This window comes from Poecilia reticulata, linkage group LG22 (genome assembly GCF_000633615.1).
Source record: "Poecilia reticulata strain Guanapo linkage group LG22, Guppy_female_1.0+MT, whole genome shotgun sequence".
In the NCBI taxonomy this organism is placed as follows: Eukaryota; Metazoa; Chordata; class Actinopteri; order Cyprinodontiformes; family Poeciliidae; genus Poecilia; species Poecilia reticulata.
Genome location: NC_024352.1, coordinates 23,745,628 through 23,770,174, shown reverse-complemented (window position 1 = coordinate 23,770,174; position 24,547 = coordinate 23,745,628). Strand labels below are relative to the sequence as shown.

Below are 24,547 nucleotides of genomic sequence, written 5' to 3'. Positions count from 1 at the left end.
TTTAGTTTCCAAGAGAAATATATGACTTGATAGCTAAATATTTAGTTTGCATCTAAATATTTAGATTATAAACAAAATGTTAAGCTTGCCAATTAAATATTTAGCTTGAAACTGGTGTTTATATATAAATGAGAGCTAAACATTTAGTTTAGATATTTAGTTTTTAAGCAAAACGTTTAGTTTGTAAACATTTAGCTTGCTAATTAAATATTCAGTTTGAAATTGTGCTAGTTGTATATGAATGTTTGAAAATCATATTTTAAATATCTTAAAATGTTACTAAATATTATTGTCTAGTTTCAAGTGCAAATATCTTAGTTCACTTGTAACTAAATTACTCAGCAAGACACAGCAGCTTGTTTAAGTCAATAATTATTGAATATTGATTAAAAACATACTATGTTCCTCTTGTAACATAGAAAAAATGTCTTGTTTTCTATATATTGCTGTCAAAATGTCCTCCATTTTTATAAACCTGCTTTGGTGTTTTTAGTTCATCATTGGTCAATAAATGGCAAACAGTTATTGATTGATTGATTTTAAGGAAGTATCGACATAAAACAAGTTCCTACATGTTGCTGAAAAGTTACTTGTAACTTAGTTTTTGTCTTATTTCAAGTTGACTGATATATTTAGACTATAAACTCAACTAAGAAGAGTTTGTGTTTTTGCAGTGTATTTACTTCGATTTTCCAAATACACTCCATTACAAATTCATAATATAATTCAGAAATACTTCACTGATCCTAAAGGGAAATTAAATGTTGTAAGTCAAACGAAGTCAGATTCTTCAGAGTTATTGTAGAAAGTTTCCCCGTAGCAGTCTGTATTACAGCGAATCTGAAGAAGCCTCTGACTGAACACACTCCGTTTTCCCATCAAAGTTTTGCTGTCACATTTGACAAAATGCACAAAAGCTTAAATGGTTTTAAACTTTTTCAAGGCAGTAAAACAGGTAAAGCAGCTTATTGAGACATGCAACCTTTTGATTAAACCTCTGCAAATGTTTCACCTCCATTTTCTACTTTATTAAAACCGTCAACACCTGTAAGGCGTCACAAACCCAGGAAACTGCCTAAAGTGTCTTTGTTTATCCGTCTGCAGGCTTTCGCTAAGCCAGGCACGTAGCCCAGAGAAGCAGATGCTCTGTGGAGTCTCCCTTCAGGTTTGCCTGGAGCAGTTTACCACCTCCTTGCTCTTTCATTCTCCTGCCTAATTATTTCCAAGACAGGAAGATCAGAGATTTACGCAGGCGCCGTTTCTGAGGGAGGGCTACTGTAGCGTCCAAAACGGGTCTCTGAACGACCCGTGTTGGAGAAAATTCTGGAGATTTTGGATGTTTCTGCTTCGTTTCTTCAGCGTCTGAGAGAGACGCTGAAAAAAATAATTATTTTTTATTTTGACTCGTCGTTTAGTTGCCCTCGTCACTCCAGCGGCTGATTCTGATTATCATTATTGTAAAAGTTACACAGTAAAAATTAACAACAATAATTTGGTTTGTTTAACCTGTCAAAGAAAAAATGTGGATGTTATTTTTCCACTGTTATTCTTAGATTTATAATTATCTGACCTCAAAACTAACTTAACCAGATTTAGGTCTGAAATTTAGTTTCTAAACTAAATATTTAGTTCTAAAATTAAATGTTTAGTTTGGAAATTGAATCTTTAGTTTGGAAGCTAAATATTTAATTAAGAAGATAAATAGTTCCCAATTAAATATTTAATTTGGAGCTAATATGTAGTTTCCAAACTAAACATTTAGTTCCAAAATAAATACTTATTGTCCAAACTAAATATTATAAATAAATAACTCAATATTCAATTACAGGCTTGTAGCGAATTTAGCAAGCAATGCAAAAGTTTAGCTTATGGTCAAGTATTTAGCTAAATATTAGCTAAGTAGCTAAATATTTAGGATCAAATTAATTAAATAAATATTTATTATCCAAGCTAAGCATTTCATTTTCAAAACTAAATATTTAGCTTAATATGAAGCAAACAACAAGCTAAATATTTAGCTTGTTTCGCTAAATAGCACGTCCTGTAAACGTCCTTGTCATGTAGTTGATGTCAGTGGGTCGCTTTGGGTCGGTTCAGAAACGATCAGAACCAAAACAGTTCAGAACATAATCTTAGTAAAACCAAAACTTAAAAAAAAAAAAAACAAGGTTCGTGAATTTAGGGTTTTATAAAGTTGCCATATTTCTCTCCTTTGTTTGACTTGCTGTAAACTAGAACCACGTTGTCATGGCAACAACCCGGTTCTTTTTAAACGCCTCTTTCAGATCATTCAAAAGCAGAAACTGGTTTACTCACACCTTGAATTTAAAGCACAAACATACAGGATGAGCTGTTTGCAGTTTTAAAGGTTATGGAAAGGCTGAAGAGCTGCTACTGTTTTCACCAAATGAACAAAATAAAAATATGCGTTTCATCAGTGCTTTATCTGATTAAATATTTAAGGAAGAGGCTGTTTTTCTGCTCTGGGTTATGAAAAATATCCATTGAGTTTGTTTTGTTTTTCAGATCTTAACTTGACCTGATGAATAAGCACAGTTAGAAATGTTTATTTTTATTTCATCGGGACTTTTGATTGTCTAAGTCTGTTAGTTTTAATTAGCTTAATTAGTGGATTTGCTAGTTTTTATTAGTTAAATATGATTTTTATCTGTTACTTTGGTTAATTTTTAGGTGCAGAATTCAAAAAGGTCAAAGTATTGTGATTATCCATTGATTGATTGGGTAATGAATAGTCAACAGAAGATGCAATTTTCAAAAAATTGATTCAATTATTGTTTAATAACCAACAGCTCTTGATTGTTGGCTGTTGGTTGGCTGCGGATTAGCTTAATTAGCTAATGTGGGGGGGAAATAATTTCATAAAAAGCTAATAAATAAATTAATGAACACAAAACGAATGTTATTGTATCTATAATCTCATTTTGTTTCAGTCAGTTTTATAAAAGCTTGACATTTCCAGTTAGTCATAGTCTTTCCTTATTACTTACTATTTTATAAATGTCAGTTGTCGTCATTTATTTTCATTTAAGTGTGATATATCAAGCTTGTGAATAAGTTGGTTCAGTCAGTTTTGTTTTGAAGGTTTCGAGTGAAGCTTTAACTTCCTGTCTCACGCCTTTACACTGCAAAAACAAAGTTTTACCAAGTATTTTTGGTCTAGTTTCTAGTGCTAATATCCTAATACTCTTGAAAGCTAACAAGTAACTTTTCAGCAAGATATAGGAGCTTCTTTTAAGTCAATATCTAAATATCTGTTATGAATTGTTGACTTAAAACAAGGTCTTATTTTTTGCTAAAAAGCTACTTGGATGTTAGCTCGCGTTTCAGACAATTGCACTGGAAACCAAACATGGGATAAAAGTTTGTATTTTTGGTTTCTGAATAATAAGACAACAAAGCAAGTGTCTCTTCCAACACATTCAGTGAAAAATAGCAGCTGACCAAACGTGCTGGAGCTCCACTTGGGTTGCTAGGTAATGGCTGGGCTAGGCTGGGGTTGCTAGGCAACGGCTGGGGTTGCTAGGTAACGGCGCAGTGCCCCTGGAATCTGACTCAACATGTTACAATCAAAATAATTCCCCAGTGGAATTAGCACCTTTTCATCAAAATTAAGAAATGATTTGCTTAAAACAAGCTCCCATTTCTTCTTTCGGTACTTCCTCAGATGTTTCTTTATGTACAGACTGTTTAATTACATGGATCTGTTCCTCACTCATGCGGAAAAACATTCAAAAAACATTGTGTTTATACAGTTGGTCGTCTCACTTTGAGTTTTCTACTCCCCCTTTTTCTGCCAAATACAACAGTGCTAATTATCACCTAATGATTCAAACAATTTGAGGAAAAAATAACAAAAATATCAAAGATTTGGTAAATTTACTTCTTTGAGCAAAAACCTGCATGAATAACATCAGAACAAGACAAAAGATAAATGCATAAAGTCAGGAATCATCCTGCTGAGACTCCCGCTGTGGCCTCTAGCTGCGCTCTGACCTGCTCTAAAACAGCATGAAATAAGCTTGCAACAGCCGTCAAAGACAAGCAAAAGCTACTTCTTCACATGTTTGCAGAGTGCGCGTGTTTGGAACCAAGATCATCATCTTCAGCTAATTGATGCTGATAAGTTTTGTCTTATTATGGATGTAAAAGCCACAATTATTTATTTGTGCAACTTTTTAACATTTTGATGCTTGTTTAAAAGACGTATTTCATGATTTTTGTTCAAGCTTGCAGTTCAGGATAATTATATACGTTTCCATATCTAAAATTAGGAAATAACTTTAAAATTTGTAGATTAAAAAAAATAAATTAAATTGAATACAAATATCTCTAAAGTAGCAGCACAAAATTTGTGATTTTGATTGCAAAAAAATATAAAAACCATTGAAAAATCTATCCTGTATATATGGAGGTGCAGATTCAGACACTAAAGGTTTTAATTCTTGTCCAAAAATTATTTAAAAATCAACTGGAAGGTTTTATTTGTACCTTTTAACATTTTTAGATCCCAAGATGTTGTGATACTTGGACATTAAGACATAAAGTTTTCCTGCTTACCAGATCCTTACAGTTTATGAGTTTTGGATCAGCGATCCTCCTTCCAAAGTGTTATTTTGCACATCAGTTGCTGTAGTTGCCTCAAGGCAGCAAATCTGGTTGATTAATCACTGCTGTTGCTCCAGTGATTTAATCCCTAGAGGTGTTTTTCTGACTTGAACAGGAGACAAACGTGTTTCTGGAGGGAAGACACGTTTTGTATCCCCTCATGTAAAGCAGCTCAGGAGGAAGAGCGGCTACCGATCGCTTCCATCCCAAGAGTCCCAAATCCAAAAGCCGAAGGGTTGGTGGGTTGGTGGGTGAGCAATCAGTTGGTAGAAATTCAGAAAATTTACTCTAGTAAGAGAAGAAATACTTCATGATACATGTAAAAGTAAAAAGTACAGCGAAGTAAAAACACTCCTAAATCACTTCCAGTTCACTACAATTCCTACAGTAAAAGCAGATATTATGAGCGTAACATGGTTAGCTAGCAGAGTTAGCAACGCCGTCATTTAGCACAGGGTTAGCTTATGCTAACTGGCAAATCATGTTCCTGCCGAACAACAATACCAAACACAGATCATTTAAAGGGCAGTAGTTATCAGGATTTAGTTGTTTTGATAAAAACGCAACAATATCAACTCCTTCAGACCAGTTGCTGGTGAATAATTACATGATTATGACTTGATCATTAACCTGCATATTGATATTACATTTTCATTATCAAAATACAGAAAATTTACTCTAGTAAGAGAAGAAATACTTCATGATACAGGTAAAAGTAAAAAGTACAGCGAAGTAAAAATACTCCTAAATCACTTCCAGTTCACTACAATTCCTACAGTAAAAGCAGATATTATGAGTAGCGTAACATGGTTAGCTAGCAGAGTTAGCAACGGCGTCATTTAGCACAGCGTTAGCTTATGCTAACTGGCAAATCATGTTCCTGCCGAACAACAATACCAAACAGAACATTTAAAGGGCAGTAGTTATCAGGATTTAGTTGTTTTGATAAAAACGCATCAACTACCTCAGTTTTCCTTCAGACCAGTTGCTGGTGGATAATTACATGATTATGACTTGATCATTAACCTGCATATTGTTATTACATTTTCATTATCAAAATGCAGAAGTTTTCTTTAATCACAACCAAATAAATGATTGCACCCAACTAAAACGCAGCTCCAGTTCTCCTTCTTGCAGTGATGAGATGCGTAACTATTTACAGCAGAAGCTGATGTATTTGTGCTGTGGTCATTAAAGTTTAAAGCCCTTATTTGGCCTCTGTGAGCGGCGTATGTTGCAGGTAGCAGCTCCCTGCTCTACTGTAGCTTGTTCCCAGTAAATCAACATGCTAACGTCTCCCCCTTGTAAAAGGAGAATATATGTTGGCTGTTAAGAGATCTTTATGCCTTCTCTCCGGCTCTGCTTCCAGAATTAAGCTGCAGGTGAGGCCATTATTGAGAAAAGCAGAGGATGTGTTATTTTAATCATATCATTTTAACGGTGTTGTGTTTTACAGCCTTGCAGCCATTTATTGTAGCCCCTGTAGAGCATGCTGTCAAGTAACCGTGACAAGTTCGAAGGCATTTCAGATTAATGGGTTTACTCGTACTTTCATCTGCTCTACCAACCGATCTGAAAACCTGTGAGGAATGCTGACGACAGGGAATTGTGATTGATTTCCAAATCTTTTGCTGTCAAAATTTGTTCCATTTGCCAAAACAACACCTCAAGCACCATAATCTGTTTGTCTCTTAAGAGAGTTGTGTCATTTAAAGGTGACCTATTCTCTGCACAGGTTAGGATGTGTCTATGGACTATAAAAACATTTTCGTTACATTTATTGCACACCATTCGTAGATAATGAGGCCACAGCAACCCCAACTCAATGTTTACACTCCCTCTTGAAAATGGCGGCAAACAGATGCGCAGTTATGCGCCCGTACACCTTCAAAAAGCAGAAGTAGAGCCTCCTGCACAACCTACTAGAATGCAGCAAGTGGTTTTTGGATGATAAGTCGGCAACAAACCACTGTACAGTGCAGTGGTAAAACCAGCTGACCAAATGTGCTGAAACCCAGCTTTGGTTGCTAGGTAACGGACGGAACTCAGCTTTGGTTGCTAGGTAACGGACGGAACTCAGCTTTGGTTGTTAGGTGATGGGCGGAACTCAGCTTCTGTTGCCAGGTGATGAGCAGAACTCAGCTTCGGTTGCTAGGTGACAGGTGGAACTCAGCTTTGGTTGCTAGGTGACAGGCTGGGCTTCATTTGTGTTGCTACATTCTGGAGATTTTTCAACCTCGTTATTTTCCTGAGAGTAAACAACATTAAGTTATTGCCATAAAATTGTCTAGGTGTTCATTTTTGTATTTTTTTTAAATGCTTTGGCTATTTTTAGAAGCAGCAGACACTCAAACAAAAACATTCAAACTGTGAATTTTGCATAATAGGTCCCCTTCAAAGCCCTCACTGTACCCAGCTGGACAGCAGTAATTGATTGCATATGAGGACACAACAATTCAGGAACTATTCCTGTCCCTTTTTTCTGCTCCTTTCCTGCTACTAGTAGATAAGAAAACAACCATAGCAACAATATTAACCACGCTTCCAGAAACAGCCATTGTTTCTTAAGCCAATGCTGAGAGGAAATTAAAAACAGTAAGAGTTGTCCTGGCATTAGAAGTGGCAGCCAGCATCAAAGCGTTTATTATGGCCCATTATTGAACTGCTAGTCTGTCCGCTCTGATAAAACATGCTAAAACATGCATAAAACAATTCCTCGGTGTGTTTTGATGCCATGCCTCCTTGGCTCTCAAGAAGTCCGCCTAAATATTAAAAGCCATGAAATGTGGCAAAATGTTCTTGTGTGTGTCCCTTTCCAACCGTTGGCGTTTTGAGACAGAGATCTTCTAGTGAGATGAGCGTCTAAAAGATGCGATCAGCGTATATCTGCTGCAGCTACATCCCATAATGCTCAGAGAGAATCCAATGATAGGTAAAGCAAAAGAAGAGAAAGTGAAATAATGACTTCTGGTGTGATTTTCTAATTGTAAGGGTGACAGATTAATATATTAATGTTTTATTTAAACACATCAAATGAGATGTTGGCATTTCTGTGTCATAAACCAGAGCTGCACTCTGCAAAAAAACCAAAATCTTACCAAGTAATTTTGGTCTAGTTTCTTGTGCAAATAACTTGGTACACTTGAAATAAGACAAAACTAACTTACAAGTATCTTTTCAACAAGAAATAAAAGCTTGTTTTAAGTCAATAATTCCTAAATAGTGATAGAAAAGAACTAGTTCCACCAACATGGGGAAAATGTCTTGCTATAAGTGAAATAATCTGCCAATTAACCAATTTAACAAACACTTTTAAAAAAAAAAACTCTGTCGTTTCCATGGAAACGACAGTTTGAGAAATTCTGCTTTAAAATCTTAAATAAATCTGTGTTTGCCACAAGTCGTAGAAATAAAACCAAATCAAACTTTTTATACCGCTAAAACCATGAGCTTGACGATTAGATAACTTTCCCTATAAGCAACTTCACAGCAGCTTTGAGAAATTATGTTTTTAGTTTATGAAACCCTGTTAAATTGTAGAAGACGTGTGGCCTTCAGTTTGTTCTGCTCATTTTTGACACCCATTGTGGAGCAGAGCTGCTTGCAATCCTCTTAACTAAAGTGGATTTCATCCATCTGAAAGAGCAGCGTTATTGTTCATTTGGACAGTTTATCACAGGGCATTGCTCGGAAACGTGCGTGTTTTTGCACCGATGGCTGCAAGTCTCAGCAAATCTGATTTAATAAAGAGAGATGTGCAGCTCATAATTGCAAGTGACAGGTTATTAAGTTCCTACAGCGTTTGCGATCCGAGTTCAAGCCCCAGGAGATCAGTTGTAGTGTGTAAAGTAAATTAATGCAGCTGCTCAGACTCTTCCAGCACAACATGTTGATTTTGAGTTTATTTAGATAGAAGTATCTCCAAAATTGCTTAAAAATCGAAGAGCTGCCAACACAAAAACATAAAAATGAAGAGCTAGCCTCACGCCAAGTGGTTTTCCACTTTACTCAAGATTAGCCGCTTAGCTTTTAGATATTCTCATGTTTTTTTAGCTCCTGTAAATTTTGTTTATTGACTAAATAAATCTGCTCTCCGCTGAGTTTGTCTTGTGCATCATCTTCCACAGCTGCTGTGAAAGAGCTGCAAGCGATCCACTTAAGAAAAATGATTGCCATCCATTTGAAGGAAGTTTTTTCTTGATTGTCTTACATTGTCTCACAAATGCATGTCTGCACATAACAACGAGCCTCAATCTGGCCTTAATGAATAGAGATGTTCACCTCACCCTTCGAAATGGCGGGTAATGGAGGAGATCCAGGTTCAAGCACCAGCTCTGCTTCTGCAAAGCACAAAACAAGCTAATGCTACCAGCCAGGTGATGACACAGCAACATTATGACCAGGAATGTTATTAAAACAAGGATGTCTCTCAAATTATTTTAAAAAAAATTGATGTTTCTCTGGTTGAAATTTTGCTCCATTTTTTCTTTTTTACTTTTGGACAGTTATGATGTGTAACCATTTCAACCAATTGTTTGTTGTTTAACAACTTTAAACAGCTGAATTAGCATCTCAAAGTCTTGAATGACTCCTGAACTACGACCCCAAATTAAATTTGAATCCACAAATTTGAATCCACAAAGCAAGGCTTTGTGGATTCAAAGAAGCAGGAAGTTCAAACCACCAAGCATCAAATCCCCTACTCCATCAAATCCCCTACTCCAGCGTCTCTCTAATAACAAACAAATTGAGGTTTAAAAAGTAGCGTCAAAAACAAACGAGGTGGATTAGCAGTGTTTGCCAAAAGCTGCTGGTTTCATCCAGGACATGTTATTGTGGAATATCATCATCTCTGCTGCCTGGAAATTTAGCTGTTAGCATGTCGTGTTAGCATCTTCAGTCTTCAGTCAGAGGCTTCTTGAGGATTGTTGCGAGACTGACTGCTACCAGACATCAACATCCACAATGACTCTGAAGAAACAAAACATTCATCTCCCTTTGGGATGCTGTTGTTGAATTGAGCTGAAGACAAATGTCAAAACAAATGTCATATTGCAAAACCTAGAGTTCCCAAAAGTTGTCCTCAAATAAAAGTAGCTACTTCACTACTTCAAAATATTTTATGTTCAAGCAAGTAAATAGTCAAGTAAGAGTCAAAAAGTATTTGGTAAAAGGTCAACTCAATTACAGAGTAACTGATCAAATCATGTTTAAAAATTACATCATCAGATGGACCAAAATATAAAGTTAAGAGGAAATTTTGGTATTTTCAGGACCAAAATGAAGATAATTCATATAAAAATGAAAAATAACAAAATCGGGCATTTTTCTAAATAATTTTCTTTCAATAAAAAACCAATGAAAAATTTAACAAAAACTGCAGCTTACTCAAGTAACAGTAATTGAGTAAATGTGACTAGTTACTACCCGACTCTGGCTAAAGCCAGTAAAATGAAGAGATTACCTTAAACAAAATAGCAGATTTGGGAAATTACATCATGTTATTACACTATATGTTAATTTCTTTTTATGTGTTTTCAGCTTTTCAAAAAAAATTAATTAAATACATAAGACATATGTCTTTAAAAATAATCTGTAAGCATGTCTATGTCTCTTAACTAAAACAGATGCTCTACATTTGGAGGAATTATTATTTTTTCTCTCTCTCTGCAAACATGTCGCCTTGCAAATGCATGTTTGCACTGATAGCAACAAGTCTCCACAAATCTGGCTAGACGAAGAGAGACGTGCGCCTCACGCTCGCCAGTGACAGGTTATTAGGTTCCTACGACGTGGGAGATCCAAGTTCAAGCAGAGGAAGCAGAAACCCACATGCATTAATCATAACTGATTTATTGAGAAATAACCTCAGAGGGCAGCTGGTCAATTTCTCTGAGCCCCACAAGGCGCTGCGGTTTGCTGCTGCTGCATTAACATCCTCACAGCAAGACAAATCCTTTACCAATTCATTTTAAAAGCGAACATAAGACAAAAATGTTACATTTAGTTTCAGTATCTTTTGAACAGGTGATTAAAGACGTTAGAAAATAAGTTAAAATCTTTCATAGAAAGTGCAAATTTCAACATCACCCATTTTTGTTTGGTTGTTGAATTTATGCAATTGATCCTCCAGCTCCAATCCGTCATACTCTGCAGACTCATGTTCTGAATGCAGATAAAATCAGTTTTTCTCCGCAAAGAATAAAATGTGCTGCCGAGTCTGTGAGACTTCAAAGCTGTTTTTCTCTGCTCTCTTGCCAGGGTCATCACAGATAGCCGGCAACTATCTGACTCCCCAGGCAAGACTTAAAGCTTTGACTAGTGGTATGCGGTTAGAATTCAAACCTCAGCATTCAGTCGAGCAGCAACAACAGCAGCAGAAGTAACAGCCGCACACACATGCAAGCTGAGGCAGAGCGAAAACTATGAAAAAGATATATATTGGCAAAACAGCCCTGAAAAGCCAGAGAAATGGATGCAAACATCCAAAAAGAAGGTAAGAAAAATCGGCTTGAACCGTCGTTTTAAACTTTAGACATTGTTCTCATTGTTCATCTGCACATCTTCTATTATCCACCATCTGCTTCCAGTTGAACAAATAAACCATTAATCTGATTATGGTGCTTCCTCTAACAGAAAAAGGGAGGAATCTAATGAAGTTAGGGTCATAAACAGTGGCGCCCCTAACGGGGGGAGTAAGGGGGGCCATGACCACTACTGTTAAAAACAACAACAAAAAAACAGCTATTTTGCTGACTCTGAATCGTTGTCCTTCCATCTGATTGTTTTGTTCTTGTTAAGGTCTGAAATAAACCTAAAGCTAACAGGCGAGGCTAACGTGTGAAGCTAACAGTCAAAGCTAACATTTGAAGTTAACTGATGAAGCTAACTGCTGTTTTGCTGATTCTGCATCGTTTTCTTTCCATCTGATTGTTTTGTTGAACGAAATAAAGCTGAAGCTAAAGCTAACAGCTCTTAGAATTGCCTTGATGCTGAAAATGTGCTAATATAAATAAAATTACCTTTCCTTATCCAACAGGTGAAGCTAACAGGTGAAGCTAACCGTACCTCTTAGTTGGCTGTGCAGAAACTTTGAGATGTTGCGACTCAAATATCCATCAGTTCAGCTAAAAGTAAAAAATGAAGCGTCACTGGGTCTTCAGTTAGTGTGTTTTTATTGGAAATTCTTAATTTTTTCTTCCATTTTACCATCTAGCTAAAAGTAGAAGCACAGAAAGCTTCTGTCCTACACTTTTAGACCTCCTTGTGACTCACCAGTGGCCTGTGTCTGTGACAAAAATCAGGTCCTCTACATTCTGAGATTGGATTAGGCCGATGTGTAATGAAATTCACCGCTACACCAATGGGAGATTGGGAGATGTTTGTCCTGGTCGTGCCGCCTCACTCTGAATGGAACGTTTTTAGTATTCTTCCTCCATCCATCTCCTCCTTCACATCTCTCCAAATCCAAACCGAGTTACATTTCACCTATGCTTCACTCCCTCTGCCTTTCTTCGCCGTTTTCTCTCTGTTGTGACGATGAGGTTCTCCTAACCGCCCCCTAACATCTGTTCAGCTCTTTCCACGACCACAAGGACGACCTCCGCAAGCGCCTGTCGTACACCACACACAAGCTAGAGATGGTAGAGACAGAGTTCGACTCCACCCGGCAGTACCTGGAGACGGAGCTGCGGCGCGCCCAGGAGGAGCTGGAGAAATTCACAGAGAAGCTGCGCAGGTGTGTGTGTGTGTGTGCGTGCGTGCGTGCGTGTGTGTGTGAGTGAGATAACTAAATCATGATGTGCTATGTCAAATTACTGCTTGGTAGCACAAACAACATGGTTGTGTTTAAGTATTCTGTTCCTATGGCGTCACATTCCTGCCAAAATCTGAGACAAATATATAACTTTTTTTTACCATACTTGTTAAAACTGTCACTATGTTACGACAGTTTGCTATGAGATAAATAATCTGTGAAAAAAAATCTATTTCCTGTAAGTCCTCCCTGAGATACTGAAGAAATGCACTAAATAAAAACCAACCAATCAGAGCCAGGAGGAGGGTGTTAGCGCTGTCAATAATCCTCATGTACTCGCTTAACTTAAAGTTACAGGAAAGCCGTTTATCTGCCATTATCAGGTCATGCCGCCATTATCTGAAGTTGCTACGCTAGCTGTAGCGTAGCAAAAAAAAAGAAAGTGGTGATTGACAGCGCTAAGTCCCGCCTCCTGGCTCTGATTGGTTGTTTTGAGTTAGCACTGGGAGAAGGCAGAGAAGCTTTTTTTTTTATTTTTATCAATTATCTCTCTAATGTCACGATAGTGACAACTGAGACAAATACGTAAAAATTTTCTGTTTTGTGTCCATAGTTTAAAAAGAAAATGTGCTAAATATTAATAATACAACACATCTTCAAACATGTTGTCATCAACGCTCTTAAGCTTTATTTTAACCATTTTATTTTAACCATTGTTTTTCCAGTAAAACCCGGATCAACGGAGACGTGACCAAGAAAACATGCCAAACAAAAGAATTAAAATCATAAAGACTTTATGCAATAATTAGAAAAAAGTTTAAAAACACCAGTTATGATTCTCATTTAAACTATTTCTAGGGAGAGTTTTAAATCAGTTTCAATTCCTTTTGCTAATTATTCCATAACCAAGGAGCAGCGTAAGAAAAAGCTTTTATATTTCTTATTTCACTCCTGACACGTTTCCCAAGGCGGCCTTTTAAATAAATAATGATTTTTGCCACAAGAGCAAAGCAAAAAGTTCAGCTTAAATATGAAATCAGAGTAAAAATAAAATCTGAGAGGAGATCGTTACACCTTTACAGGACATGACGCAGCATAATTTAGCTTATTAAACTAGATTAATGTTATTAATACTCCTCTCAGTCTTTTGATCCCTAATCAATCTAATCTTGACCTTTCTTGGCATTAAGTGAATTAGCACTAAAAATGTACTTCAGTTAATGACTGAAGTAAAAATCTATGGGAACTGCTAATTAGCTTAGTTTTATTATTAATCACATTAAGATCTGGAGTGCAGTGAAGTATTTCCTCTCGTTAGAGATTTCTTCTGTTTTTGCTGCGGGTGTTATTACAATCAAGGACTTACTGATTATTGTTTTTAAAGTTTTCACAAAATAAGCGTCTTCATATAGGAGCATTTTTGACAGATAAATTTGTTAAAATTCTTTGATTTCTAATTTGAAGTAACTCTTAGAAAAAGCAGCTAAATTAGGTGAAAGGTCAAACTTTCGAGGATGAAAAGATGAAAAGGGAAAACGAATGAAAAAAAAAGGTATTTTTCCACCAATGTGTTAGTATCTCATTTAAATTTTTAGTCCAGGTTATAGAGTTTTAATGCCTTTAAAAGATTTGTGTGACATTTAAAGGGGGGGTAATTGTGCCAAACTCACATTTTGTATTTTTTGTACTTCCATCAGGGCATCTACTGCTTCCAAAACCCCACCAAGACAGTTTTTGGTGATAAGTTAACAGAAAATGAGCCGCTTCAAAAACCGCCGGGATGTAACGTCACAAATAAGCGGGAACTCCCTGTTACCTAGCAACCCGGCAGAGTTCTGCCCATTACCTAGCAACCTGAGCTGAGTTCCAGCACACTTAGTCAGCTGGTTTTACTGCTGAGTTCAACGTTTCCAGGAAAAGACAAAGTGTTTTGTTGTTGACTCTCCATCCAGAAACCAACCACTTGCTGCGTTCTTGCTGGTTGTGCAGGACGCACCACTTCTGCTTTTCAAGGATGTATGGTTGTATAATTGCGCATCTGTTTGCAGTCATTTTCAGATGCGAGTGTAAACATTGATTTGGTGGGCGTGGCCAGCAGCAGCTTAGTAGGATTTAAAGTAACAGATCCCTAAAACAGACAGGCAGAACTGAACAGACGAAAATCTCATTATCCAAGATTAATTTGGTACAAAAAAAGTAAAAACATGTTTTGCATCGCCCACAGATCTGTCCTAACCTGCACAGGGAAGCATAACAGGTCGCCTGTAAGGTTCGAGTTTATTTACCAGCTCGGTAAATAAACTTCAGAGCAGCAAGATTGAAAGCACCAGGATGGTGAAACAGTTTAATGTTTTCTGCAGCCACAGTAAAAATCAAAGCGATGAACCTGCTCTCGCAACAAACTTTCTCATTTTGGCAAAAAGAAAAAGAGGGAGAACGCAGATAAAAGCTGTATAAAAAATGTTCAATCCCTATTTATTATCGACTTTTAAACTCTAGAACAGTTCTGATTAGCTGATCTCCGTCGTCGCCCTCAGCGTTGCCTCTGAAGATGACGGATTTCATTTCCCCTCGTTCTCCTGCCGTTGCTTTGTTATGTCCAATTATAATCCTTATTTTGCCTCTCGCGCCTCTAACAGGCCTGAGTTTTATGGCTTGTTTTGTTTATGGTCTCCTGCGCCCACACTCCCCAGATCTGTCCGGTTAATGGAGCCATAAACGGCAGTTTATAAACCACATGAGTTAATATTATAATATGTGCTGAATAAAAAGGCGAGGTAGTAAAATAAATGCTTCGACTGTAACTATTGATTTTTGGAAGTTTAATAGGAATACTGAAAGCAAGCCAGGGAGAAAAAAGGCTGCACAAAAAGCAGGAAACAAAAACTTTTACGTTTTACTTACTCAAATGTGGTTGTAACCGATAGATGTGGGCAGAAAGAATCTCCTGTAGCTGTCTGTGTTACAGCAGATCTAAAAAGCCTCTGATTTGTAGCATTCAAATCTCATAAAGCCAAAATTTGAGTTGAGTATCTTGAACAATAATCTCCAGAGGTTTAAAACAGTCTCCTTTATACAGAAAGTGATGCATGGATGAAATTAAAAAGCTTTGAAACACAACTATATCACATAGAAGCTGTTTCCATTAACCATATAGTTGCACAATTTGGAATTATGAAAATAAACTTTCTTAATGGAAACACGCAAATTTAGAAAAAAAAAAGTTCATTTCGCAAAACGGAAGCAGTTTTTTCGCATCACATCAATCATGTGATCAACAACCAGATATTACTACTGGCAGAAATGCCAAAAAAGACGACAGGAAGTAGTTGGAGAATTATGGCGCAGTATGTTTTTTTATGACTTAAACTTATTCCCATGTGATTTTAATTGCGTTTCTCTTTTAATGGAAATGCTGAAGTTGCAAAATTGTGTTTTTTATTTTCGACAATAGTGGAAAATCGACAAAGTTTTGCTAACATTTGTAAGAGAAGTCCAGAAATCTGATGATCAGTTTTTTACTCACTGGTCCTGATCTGTCATCAGCTGTTTAGAGGCTAAAAATATATAAATTTTTTCTAGTCTGTGAACGCAGCATACCTATCAATTTGCACTAACGACACTTTTTCCAGTGGAAGAAACTCAAAGTTAGTTATTTTCGGTATCTGTGGAAGAACAGAAATAAAAAAGCTGCTAAAACAGGGACAGTTCACAGAAAGCAGCTGATTACATGTACATACCTTTCTTTTGTTTAGAGAAAATGTCAAAATTTGAAATTAAAACTCACCCAAAAAATCTCCCATCAGTGCAAGATGTTTATCGTTATTTTATATAATTGCTGTTATGAATGTTTTAGTTCATATTTTTCTTGTTCTTTATCGATTTCTGTTTTTTGGGTTTTTTTAGGATCCAAAGTAGTTACTCATCTCTTCAGAGGATCAACCAGGATTTAGAGGACAAGATGTGCAGAACGGTAAGAAAAAGTCTCGCCTTGTTTAGCCTTAGAAAACATTTCTGTCAGAAGATGCAATCAAAGTCTATTGATTATATATTTAATAGATTGGTTTTGACTTTCTGTTCTTGTCCAGCTTCTCGGTTTTTACATAAAAACATTTCATTGTTGCTTTTTAATGCCTTCACTGACAGTTTTCATATCTGAAATGTTCCTCTTCATAAATAACACACATTATTTTGATATAATGTGGTAAATTTTATTCAGATGGAATATAAATTGAAATTTGTAAACATAAATGCATTGGAAATCCATGTTTTCTTAAGAAAATACCTCAATATTAAGCCATTGTGAATGTGTGTTGAGTTGTTTTTCCGGTATTTTCAGTGACTTTAAAGGAAAAGAAAGTATTTTAGTATAATTTTGAAAGGCACATCAAACATATTTATCTAGTTTGGGCTGGAATTCCTTCAGTCTAAAACATGAAGTTGTCCAGTTACCAGGAAACCCGGAAAGTGTTAGTTTCTGTTTTTACCTTGGCAGCTTTTCTCTCCTGATGTTTCAACATTGTTACGCTCACAGATTTAGCATATCTGCAGCTACATCACCACATTTTGTCTCTAAACTGTTAGAAAATCCCAGTAAATCATCAGCTGATAATGATTCAGACACCTAACGCTGCCGTGTGATTGGCTGATTTTCTGTTTTTAATAAAAGCCACATGAGTGAATAAAGTGGACAATAAAGCTGCAAGCAGAGACGACAAAAGGCCATTAATGGCATGTCTTCAATGGAGCAGCCACTGGTTTTCATTAAAATACGCAATGTTTGACCTCATGTCACATCAAGACTTTACTAGACAGATTTAAAGGGACAGCGCAATATTTGGGGTTCCGACTGGTTCAAGCTAAAGTTCAAGTTTTTTGCTTTTTTTAAATTGGGACAATATGTGTTTATGCACATTTACACATACTCTAATCTTACTCTATTTAAGTTATTGTGCAGAAATTTGGGGCAATAATTACAAAACTACACAACAAAAAAAAGCAGTAGGTTTGTAGAAGTTGCTAACTGCTGGTCTAAGCAAACATAATTAGGAACTAAAACATTTTTGTCAAAGTTTCAGGGTGTTTTGGTTCAACTGGGGACCAAAATTGCAGCATTTGTTAAATTTTCAGCTGCTGCAGATCGCTTTCACGCAGTCAAACCAACCAAACCAATTGAAACAGCTGTTCCCCTCCTCGACTGTGGGGGCGCTGCACCAAAATCTACTGAAGGAAATGACACAAAACCTCTGAAGAAGACATGATCGAAACTTCCTTCTTTACAAAATGTGAACAAAAATTAGGTAATTCCAGATTTTAGTAGTTGTAGGATTTCTCTTTTGGCTTTGGTAAAAAAAAACAAAAAAAAAAAACTGCAAGCTATTTCACAGCCAAAACACAAAATCTTACCAAGTAATTTTAGTCTAGTTTCTAGTGTAAATATCTTACTACACTTGAAATAAGACAAAATTAACTTACAAGTAACTTTTCAGCAAAATACAGGATCTTGTTTTGAGCAATAATTCCTTAATATAAATAAAAAGTTTTGTCTTATTTCAAGTATACTAAGATATTTGCAGTAGAAACTAGAGCAGAATTACTTGGTAAGAGTTTGTGTTTTTGCAGTGTTCTCCCACTAACAGTAGACTCTATGTTCATCGTCTCTGGAAGGAAAACTGGAGAAAATCCATGTATGCATAGAAAAGGTGAACTCCAGCAGAACTACTTCAACTTATTCTTACTCAAGTAAAAAAGTAGCCAAGAAATTACTCAATTAAGAGTAAAAAAAGTATTTGATAAAACATCTACTCAAGTGCTGAGTAACAGATCTAATATCAATCATTTAATATTTCATTCAGTTGGTAGAAAATCCAGAAATTTTACTCAAGTAAAAAGTAAGCAGAATTTTTTTTTGAACTGTTACTCAGGTAATTGAGTAAATGTAACCAGTTACTACCCCTGTATCTCCCATAACTGTTACTCATCTTTAATTCAATAAGATACCAGTCATGTTTGTGTGAAGGTGCAACTTCACACAAAAAAAATCAATCTCCCAGTTTTCAGATTTGTTCAAAGGAGTAAAGAAAAAGAAAGTCTTACATTTATCTAGCCCTGTATAATACGCTATTGTTCTCACGCTTTCATCAATGACCCTATTAAATCTTTTCAACTGCGATTCTTTAGAAAAACCTAAAATGCCGACCAGGATTTTAAAAACTGCTGAGGTAGAAAAAAAAAGCCAAATGAGGATAAATACAAGCACTTCACATTATCATATAATACAGAGATTATAATAAATGATATACTCCAACAATAAATTAACATATTTTCTGGGTAGCAACTGTTCTCCGCTGCATCTAAGAGATTAGAAAGCCGCTAAAATCAATTCAGCTCACCTGTTCAGCCGCAGAAACGCACTCATCTCTCTCACAGCAATTACACGATCAAAGGTGGCTTCGTGAAATCGATGTCTGAAGTAATTGGTCTCAGCTGTTGTGCAACCTTGTTAGGAAACTGTGAGAGTTAACAGTTCAGCTCTCTGATCCGAGCAGGTGAAGCGATTTTCAGCCGTTTTCCTCCCAGTTTTGAGCTATGGACTACCTGCATGTTATTGTTTACGTCTGGAAATTTCGCGCATGCGTACCACGCTGTAGGGCAAAAAGACCATTCTTTAAATTGACACCCATTATATCCGCGCTGGCCGTTAGCTAAATGAAACCTGGAGATGTAGGTGTATTAATTTAGTCCAGTGCGCCACAGCAATAGGAAAAATAACCTATAAAATAACTATAGAACAACTAAAACCCACTATATTTTCTCGCTTTCTCTGTTGGCTAAGCTACACGCAGACTCGTTGCCATAGCAACAGACAACAACGCCCCTTTATGTATCAGGATTCAACACCAAAAAAAACATTCAAACATTTCCCATATAAGTATCAGAACATTCAGTCCATAACAGTTTCATGTTTTTAGGCTCGATGTTTATTTTTGCGATTATCAATAAGTGATCGATGTGTTAGGTTAGCTGCCGCTGCTAGTAGCTAAGCTAACATAGCGGAGGTTGATTAGCCAGTTCTACTGATGATCGGTCAGAGTTGGTGTTAGGTCGCCTGTTTTCATTTTTTAACTGAACCGAAACACTGAATTTCTCATCACATCTACATGATATGGTTATCGTAGCTAACATAAGTACTGCTTTCCTCTCCCTTGCTAGCAACTGATGTTGCTAGTTTTCGCAAAGCACTGCGTCGCTTTTTCTTATATAGGCTATATCAGGCCTACATTTAAGATTTAGCATGTAATATTGATAACTTAACAGAAAAAAACAATGGTAGTCATTGTCAGCAAGCTGTCACTGGTCTTGTATGAAAATTTAATGTGTAAGAACAAGAAGGAAAGAAAGAAAACTGTAATGAGAAACTGAAGACTGATTTCCACAAAATAATTACATTTGGGTAAAAAATTATGCAATCAATTTACCAGATTGAGGTCTAGGCTTTAACTAGGCCACTCCAGAGCTTCCACTTTGTTGTTTTCAAGCCATTTATTTCCAACTGGATGCTGGAAACAAAATATTCTCTTAGATTGCATTCATTTTACCTTCACTTATGTAATATGTTATTTATTCATTAATGTTTAGTTTTTTTTATTTTTAGATTAATCAGTTTTCACTTTAACATTTAGGGGCTTTTGGTACTTTTTTAATTTAAAAAAAAAATCTGTGAAACCCAATAAATGGGTAAAAATATTGAATGCACTTAAACAAAATATTTGCTTTTGTAGAAAATATCACATTAAAGTTATAAAACTTTTTTATGGATTTTGTTGCTTTTCTTACATTTTTTCAGTACAGAAGCTGCCATTTCTAATTATATGTCTCAAAGTGCAGCAGTGTAATATTTATTGCTTTGTTTTATATGAATAGACTGAAAGCTTACATAATTTCCCTTTCATTTTTTATCACAACACTCCTCATGGATCATTGTGTTCTGGTGATGTGAAGATGATTTTGACTTTTCAAACAGATTATGTGCTGAGCTGAAGTCCTTCATGCCAGGAGACAGTAGCCTGTGAGATTTATTTTTATTTTTTAAAGTCAGGCCTCACTGGGTTTGTCATTTCTTTTGATGTCATATCATGCAATGACATTTTAAGGTTAGGAACATGCGCCGTTTTTAGAAGACATCTCCAGAAACCGAATCAAATCCGACATTTTATCAAAAGATCTGATGGGTCAGAACTGCGGAGGTCAATTGAAAATAATAGCAAAGAATACATTTTATTTATAAAGAGCAAAGCGAGAAATGAGAAGAAGTGACAAAATGTCTGCAGCAACGACTCTGAGAAAATCATCCCAACTTTGATTGGGATGCGAGTAAAATGCATAAATTAGCATTTCTTCAAATAATCACCACGTTTAAAAAAAATCTAGTTTTAGTGATGGTTGGTGATTTGTTGTTGTAACATTTAGAAATTTGGAGCTTCTCTTTTCATTGTTTATGCATGAATAAATTTACATTCCGGTTGCGTTTTTATCTGCTGTGTCCAAAATATATTCAGCTTTCACTTAAGAAAATGTAAAAATAAGCAGAGCACTGACTGTATAAACAAGGAAATATGAAAAATAAAGGCTTCATCTGCACGATTTATAATTAATACCTGTGCAGGCTGAAAATCTTTTTTGTTTTTCTTTTATTTATCGCAATCTGTCGCAGTGTTGGTTAAAATGTGTACAAATCATGGTGACTGAGCTTTTACAAAAATCTATTAAAAAAAACTAACATTGTGAAATCCGTGACTTGGTGACAGAATTATGCATAAAGCTTTACAGAAATGCAGAACTTATAAACGCTTTTTTAAAATTACCTAAACTTTTTTAAGACCACAAAAAATCAGATACTTTATTTTTATTGCAAAATACTAAATTATGTTTGAAAAAAAGTGAACAAGTCTGATGCATTTTGTAAAAAAGTTTATTTTAATGATGAATTTATTGTGAAATATTTATAAAATATGTAATTACCTACAGTTGGTTTTGGTTTCAAAAGGTTTATGCTCAAAAAACACGTTTCTCCTGTCTGAATTTGTTTTGATGTCACGTCTCTGTTCTTTTTATTTTTTAAGACAAAACTTGCCCTTAATATTATATGCATAAATTATAATTTTTATATGTTGTCTGTCTGATTACGTATTTTTACAAGTTAAATCAGATTAATCCGTACCAAATGGTAATAAGTTCATAGAAGCAAAAAAAAATATTTGATCCAAAAGTATCTTTTTTTTTTTTTTTACAATTTTTATTTCACTGAGACACAAAACTTCTGCACTGAAAACAGATTTAAAGTTTGAAAGTATTCTCCAGCTGCTACATACATGTTTGTAATTTTCTCTAAAACCAACTTCATTTCGTTAAAATGACACTTTTCTTATGAGTTTGGAGAAAATTGAAGCCTGTTTTGATTGTAATCGCCATAAAAAGTCGTAAAACATGGCTGCAGAACAACAGGTTATAATCACAATCAGAACTTCAGCTTATTTAACACAAATGGCGTAGAAGTCTGCAAGCATAAAGATTAAAATTACACCTCTGTGCAGAGTTTGGAGAAATGACAGAATGAAGTTGCTGTAAGGGGCTGCACAGTGGCGCAGTTGGTAGAGCTGTTGCCTTGCAGCAAGAAGGTTCTGGGTTCGATTCCCAGCCTGGGGTCTTTCTGCATGGAGTTTGCATGTTCTCCCTGTGCATGGTGGGTTTTCTCCGGGTACTCCGGTTTCCTCCCACAGTCCAAAAACATGACTGTCAGGTTAATTGGCCTCTCCAAATTGCCCCTAGGTGTGAATGTAGGTGTGAATGTGTGTGTGCATGGTTGTGTGTCCTGTGTGTCTCTGTGTTGCCCTGCGACAGACTGGCGACCTGTCCAGGATGTACCCCGCCCCTCGCTCGAAACGTTGGCTGGAGATGGGCACCAGCAACCCTCCCGACCCCACTGAGGGAAAAAGGGTGCAAGAAAATGGATGGATGGATGAAGTTGCTGTAAAAGAATCATCAGTTTGATTTACTGCTAAACATGGCAGATTGTGATTCTGGCAACCGGAGTCGTTTTTCCTCTTTCTGCCTTAAATGCTTGGCAGGATTTTCAGCAAACGTTTGGCTGATGAGGAGCAAAGGGGAGCAATCCTCCCAGCGTCAGCAAACTTACTTTACATAAACAGCGCAGGGAGTCAAACGCTCCCACTGGGAAGGTTTGGATGTGTTTTGGGGTGAGCCTAATTAAATTTAAGGGCATAAATGGGTAGCTAAAGATACAAAACATGTTGGAAAAGTGGTAAAAGCTTTAATATTTGCTAAAAAGAAGTGTTGCAACCATTTTGATTAAGAAAAACAAAACCAAAGCAACATAGAATGAAAATACGTTTACTAACTTGTCCATTCACAGGAAAAGAAAATGTGAAAGAACATATTTTGATTTTTCTTTTAGTATAGCTCAAAAACTGACAATATAAAAACAAAACATTTTTATCAGATAGATGTAGCTATCCAGATGCGCTATCAGAACAACGGATTGTACAAAAAGAAACATAATGTGGGGAAAAAAAACTGAAAATCTGACCAAAGAAGTTCAAATGTAACATTTTGAGGGCACTGCACCGTTTCCTAGTAACCCCAGCGGAGCCCGGTCTGTTACCTAGCAACCCAAGCGGAACTCCAGCACGTTTGGTCGGCTGCTATTTTTCACTGTTTTGCTTTGTTGTTGACTTGCTATTTAACAGCCATTATCAAAAAATAGTATTTTTGGTCTATTGCAAATATTTTAGCACACTTGAGATAAGACAAACTTACTCACAAATAACTTTTCAACTTGTTTTAAGTCAGTGAAAGTTCTTGTTCCATTGGCAGATTATTTCACTTATAAGAAGACATGTTTCCTATATTATAAATTAAATAATCTGCCAGTGCTTTTTCATCACTGCCAAGGGAATTATTGACTTAAAACAAGCTAACATAACTTGCTGAAAAGTTACTTGTAAGTTGTATTTATTTGATTTTAAGTGTAAAATTGTAGTTGCACTAGAAACCATCCATCCATCCATCCATTTTCTTGCACCCTTGTCCCTCAGTGGGGTCGGGAGGGTTGCTGGTGCTTCTCCAGCTAACATTCCAGGCGAGAGGCGGGGTCACCCTGGACAGGTCGCCAGTCTGTTGCAGGGCAACACAGAGACACACAGGACACACAACCATGCACACACACACACACACACACCTAGGGGCAATTTGGAGAAGCCAATTAACCTGACAGTCATGTTTTTGGACTGTGTGAGGAAACCGGAGTACCTGGAGAAAACCCACCATGCACAGGGAGAACATGGAGACTCCATGCAGAAAGACCGGGGCCGGGAATCGAACCCAGAACCTTCTTTCTGCAAGGCAACAGCTCTACCAACTGTTGGTAGTGCAGCCCCACTAGAAACCAGACTAAGAAAGAATACTAAGATTTCCTGTTTTTGCAGTGCATTTCTTGGGATCTGAGTCTAAATGGAAAGTTTTTTCAGTAAAACCCGATGCTACACGTTTTTCTCCCTCCTCCTCCTCCATCTTGTCCGTTGACTCGAGCTTTTGTTCTCCTCGCTGCTGTTTGCAAATCTGGTTTCTCCAGGCCACTCCAGGGTATTGTTGGTGTTTTGATTTGAAAATCCTCTTTAACAAGGTCAGAAATCAGCTTTGTTCCTTTTTCCTCTAAAATAAGAGCGTGTTCAAAATGGAGTAGCGAGTTCTGCGCTCCTCTCTGAACCAGCTTGCTCTGTAATTGCCCCTCTTGGGACTCAGGCTTCATTTATTGCCCAGTGAGGAGGCAGAATCTGCTGCAGAATAAGTGAAACAATTGAAGGTATCTTAGAAAACAAACTTCTTCTTTTTTTTTTTGTACTGTTATGTCAACAAATCTGTCCAATCCGCCACTAAAACCAAGTTTTCAAGTTGGTTACGTAAAGATTTTAATACACTACGTTTCAATGTAATTGCATGGAGTTACAATCAAAAGAAAGAAGCGAGGCTTTGATTCGTTAAAGCGCCATGTGGTGACTAAACAAATCCCTTTTCACCCACTGGGTCAATTGCTTGTCCAGATTTGCATATTCATTTTCCTAGATTGCGTCGTCTTTCATGTTTGAA

The 24,547-nt window shown here is 36.5% G+C and overlaps 2 protein-coding genes across 2 annotated transcripts in view; one reads left to right on the top strand and one right to left on the bottom strand.

Annotated features, from left to right (window-relative positions):
* The window catches only part of wdr25 (WD repeat domain 25), a 118,884-nt gene that overhangs the window by 42,534 nt on the left and 51,803 nt on the right, over positions 1-24,547 (bottom strand). The gene's annotated exons all lie outside the window — the stretch shown is intronic.
* Positions 1-24,547, top strand: part of begain (brain-enriched guanylate kinase-associated) — a 47,607-nt gene that overhangs the window by 6,836 nt on the left and 16,224 nt on the right. The window contains exons 3-4 of the mRNA XM_008399916.2: positions 12,203-12,364; positions 16,289-16,355. Coding sequence (XP_008398138.1) covers positions 12,203-12,364; positions 16,289-16,355 — 229 coding nt within the window. The remainder of the gene's footprint in view (positions 1-12,202; positions 12,365-16,288; positions 16,356-24,547) is intronic.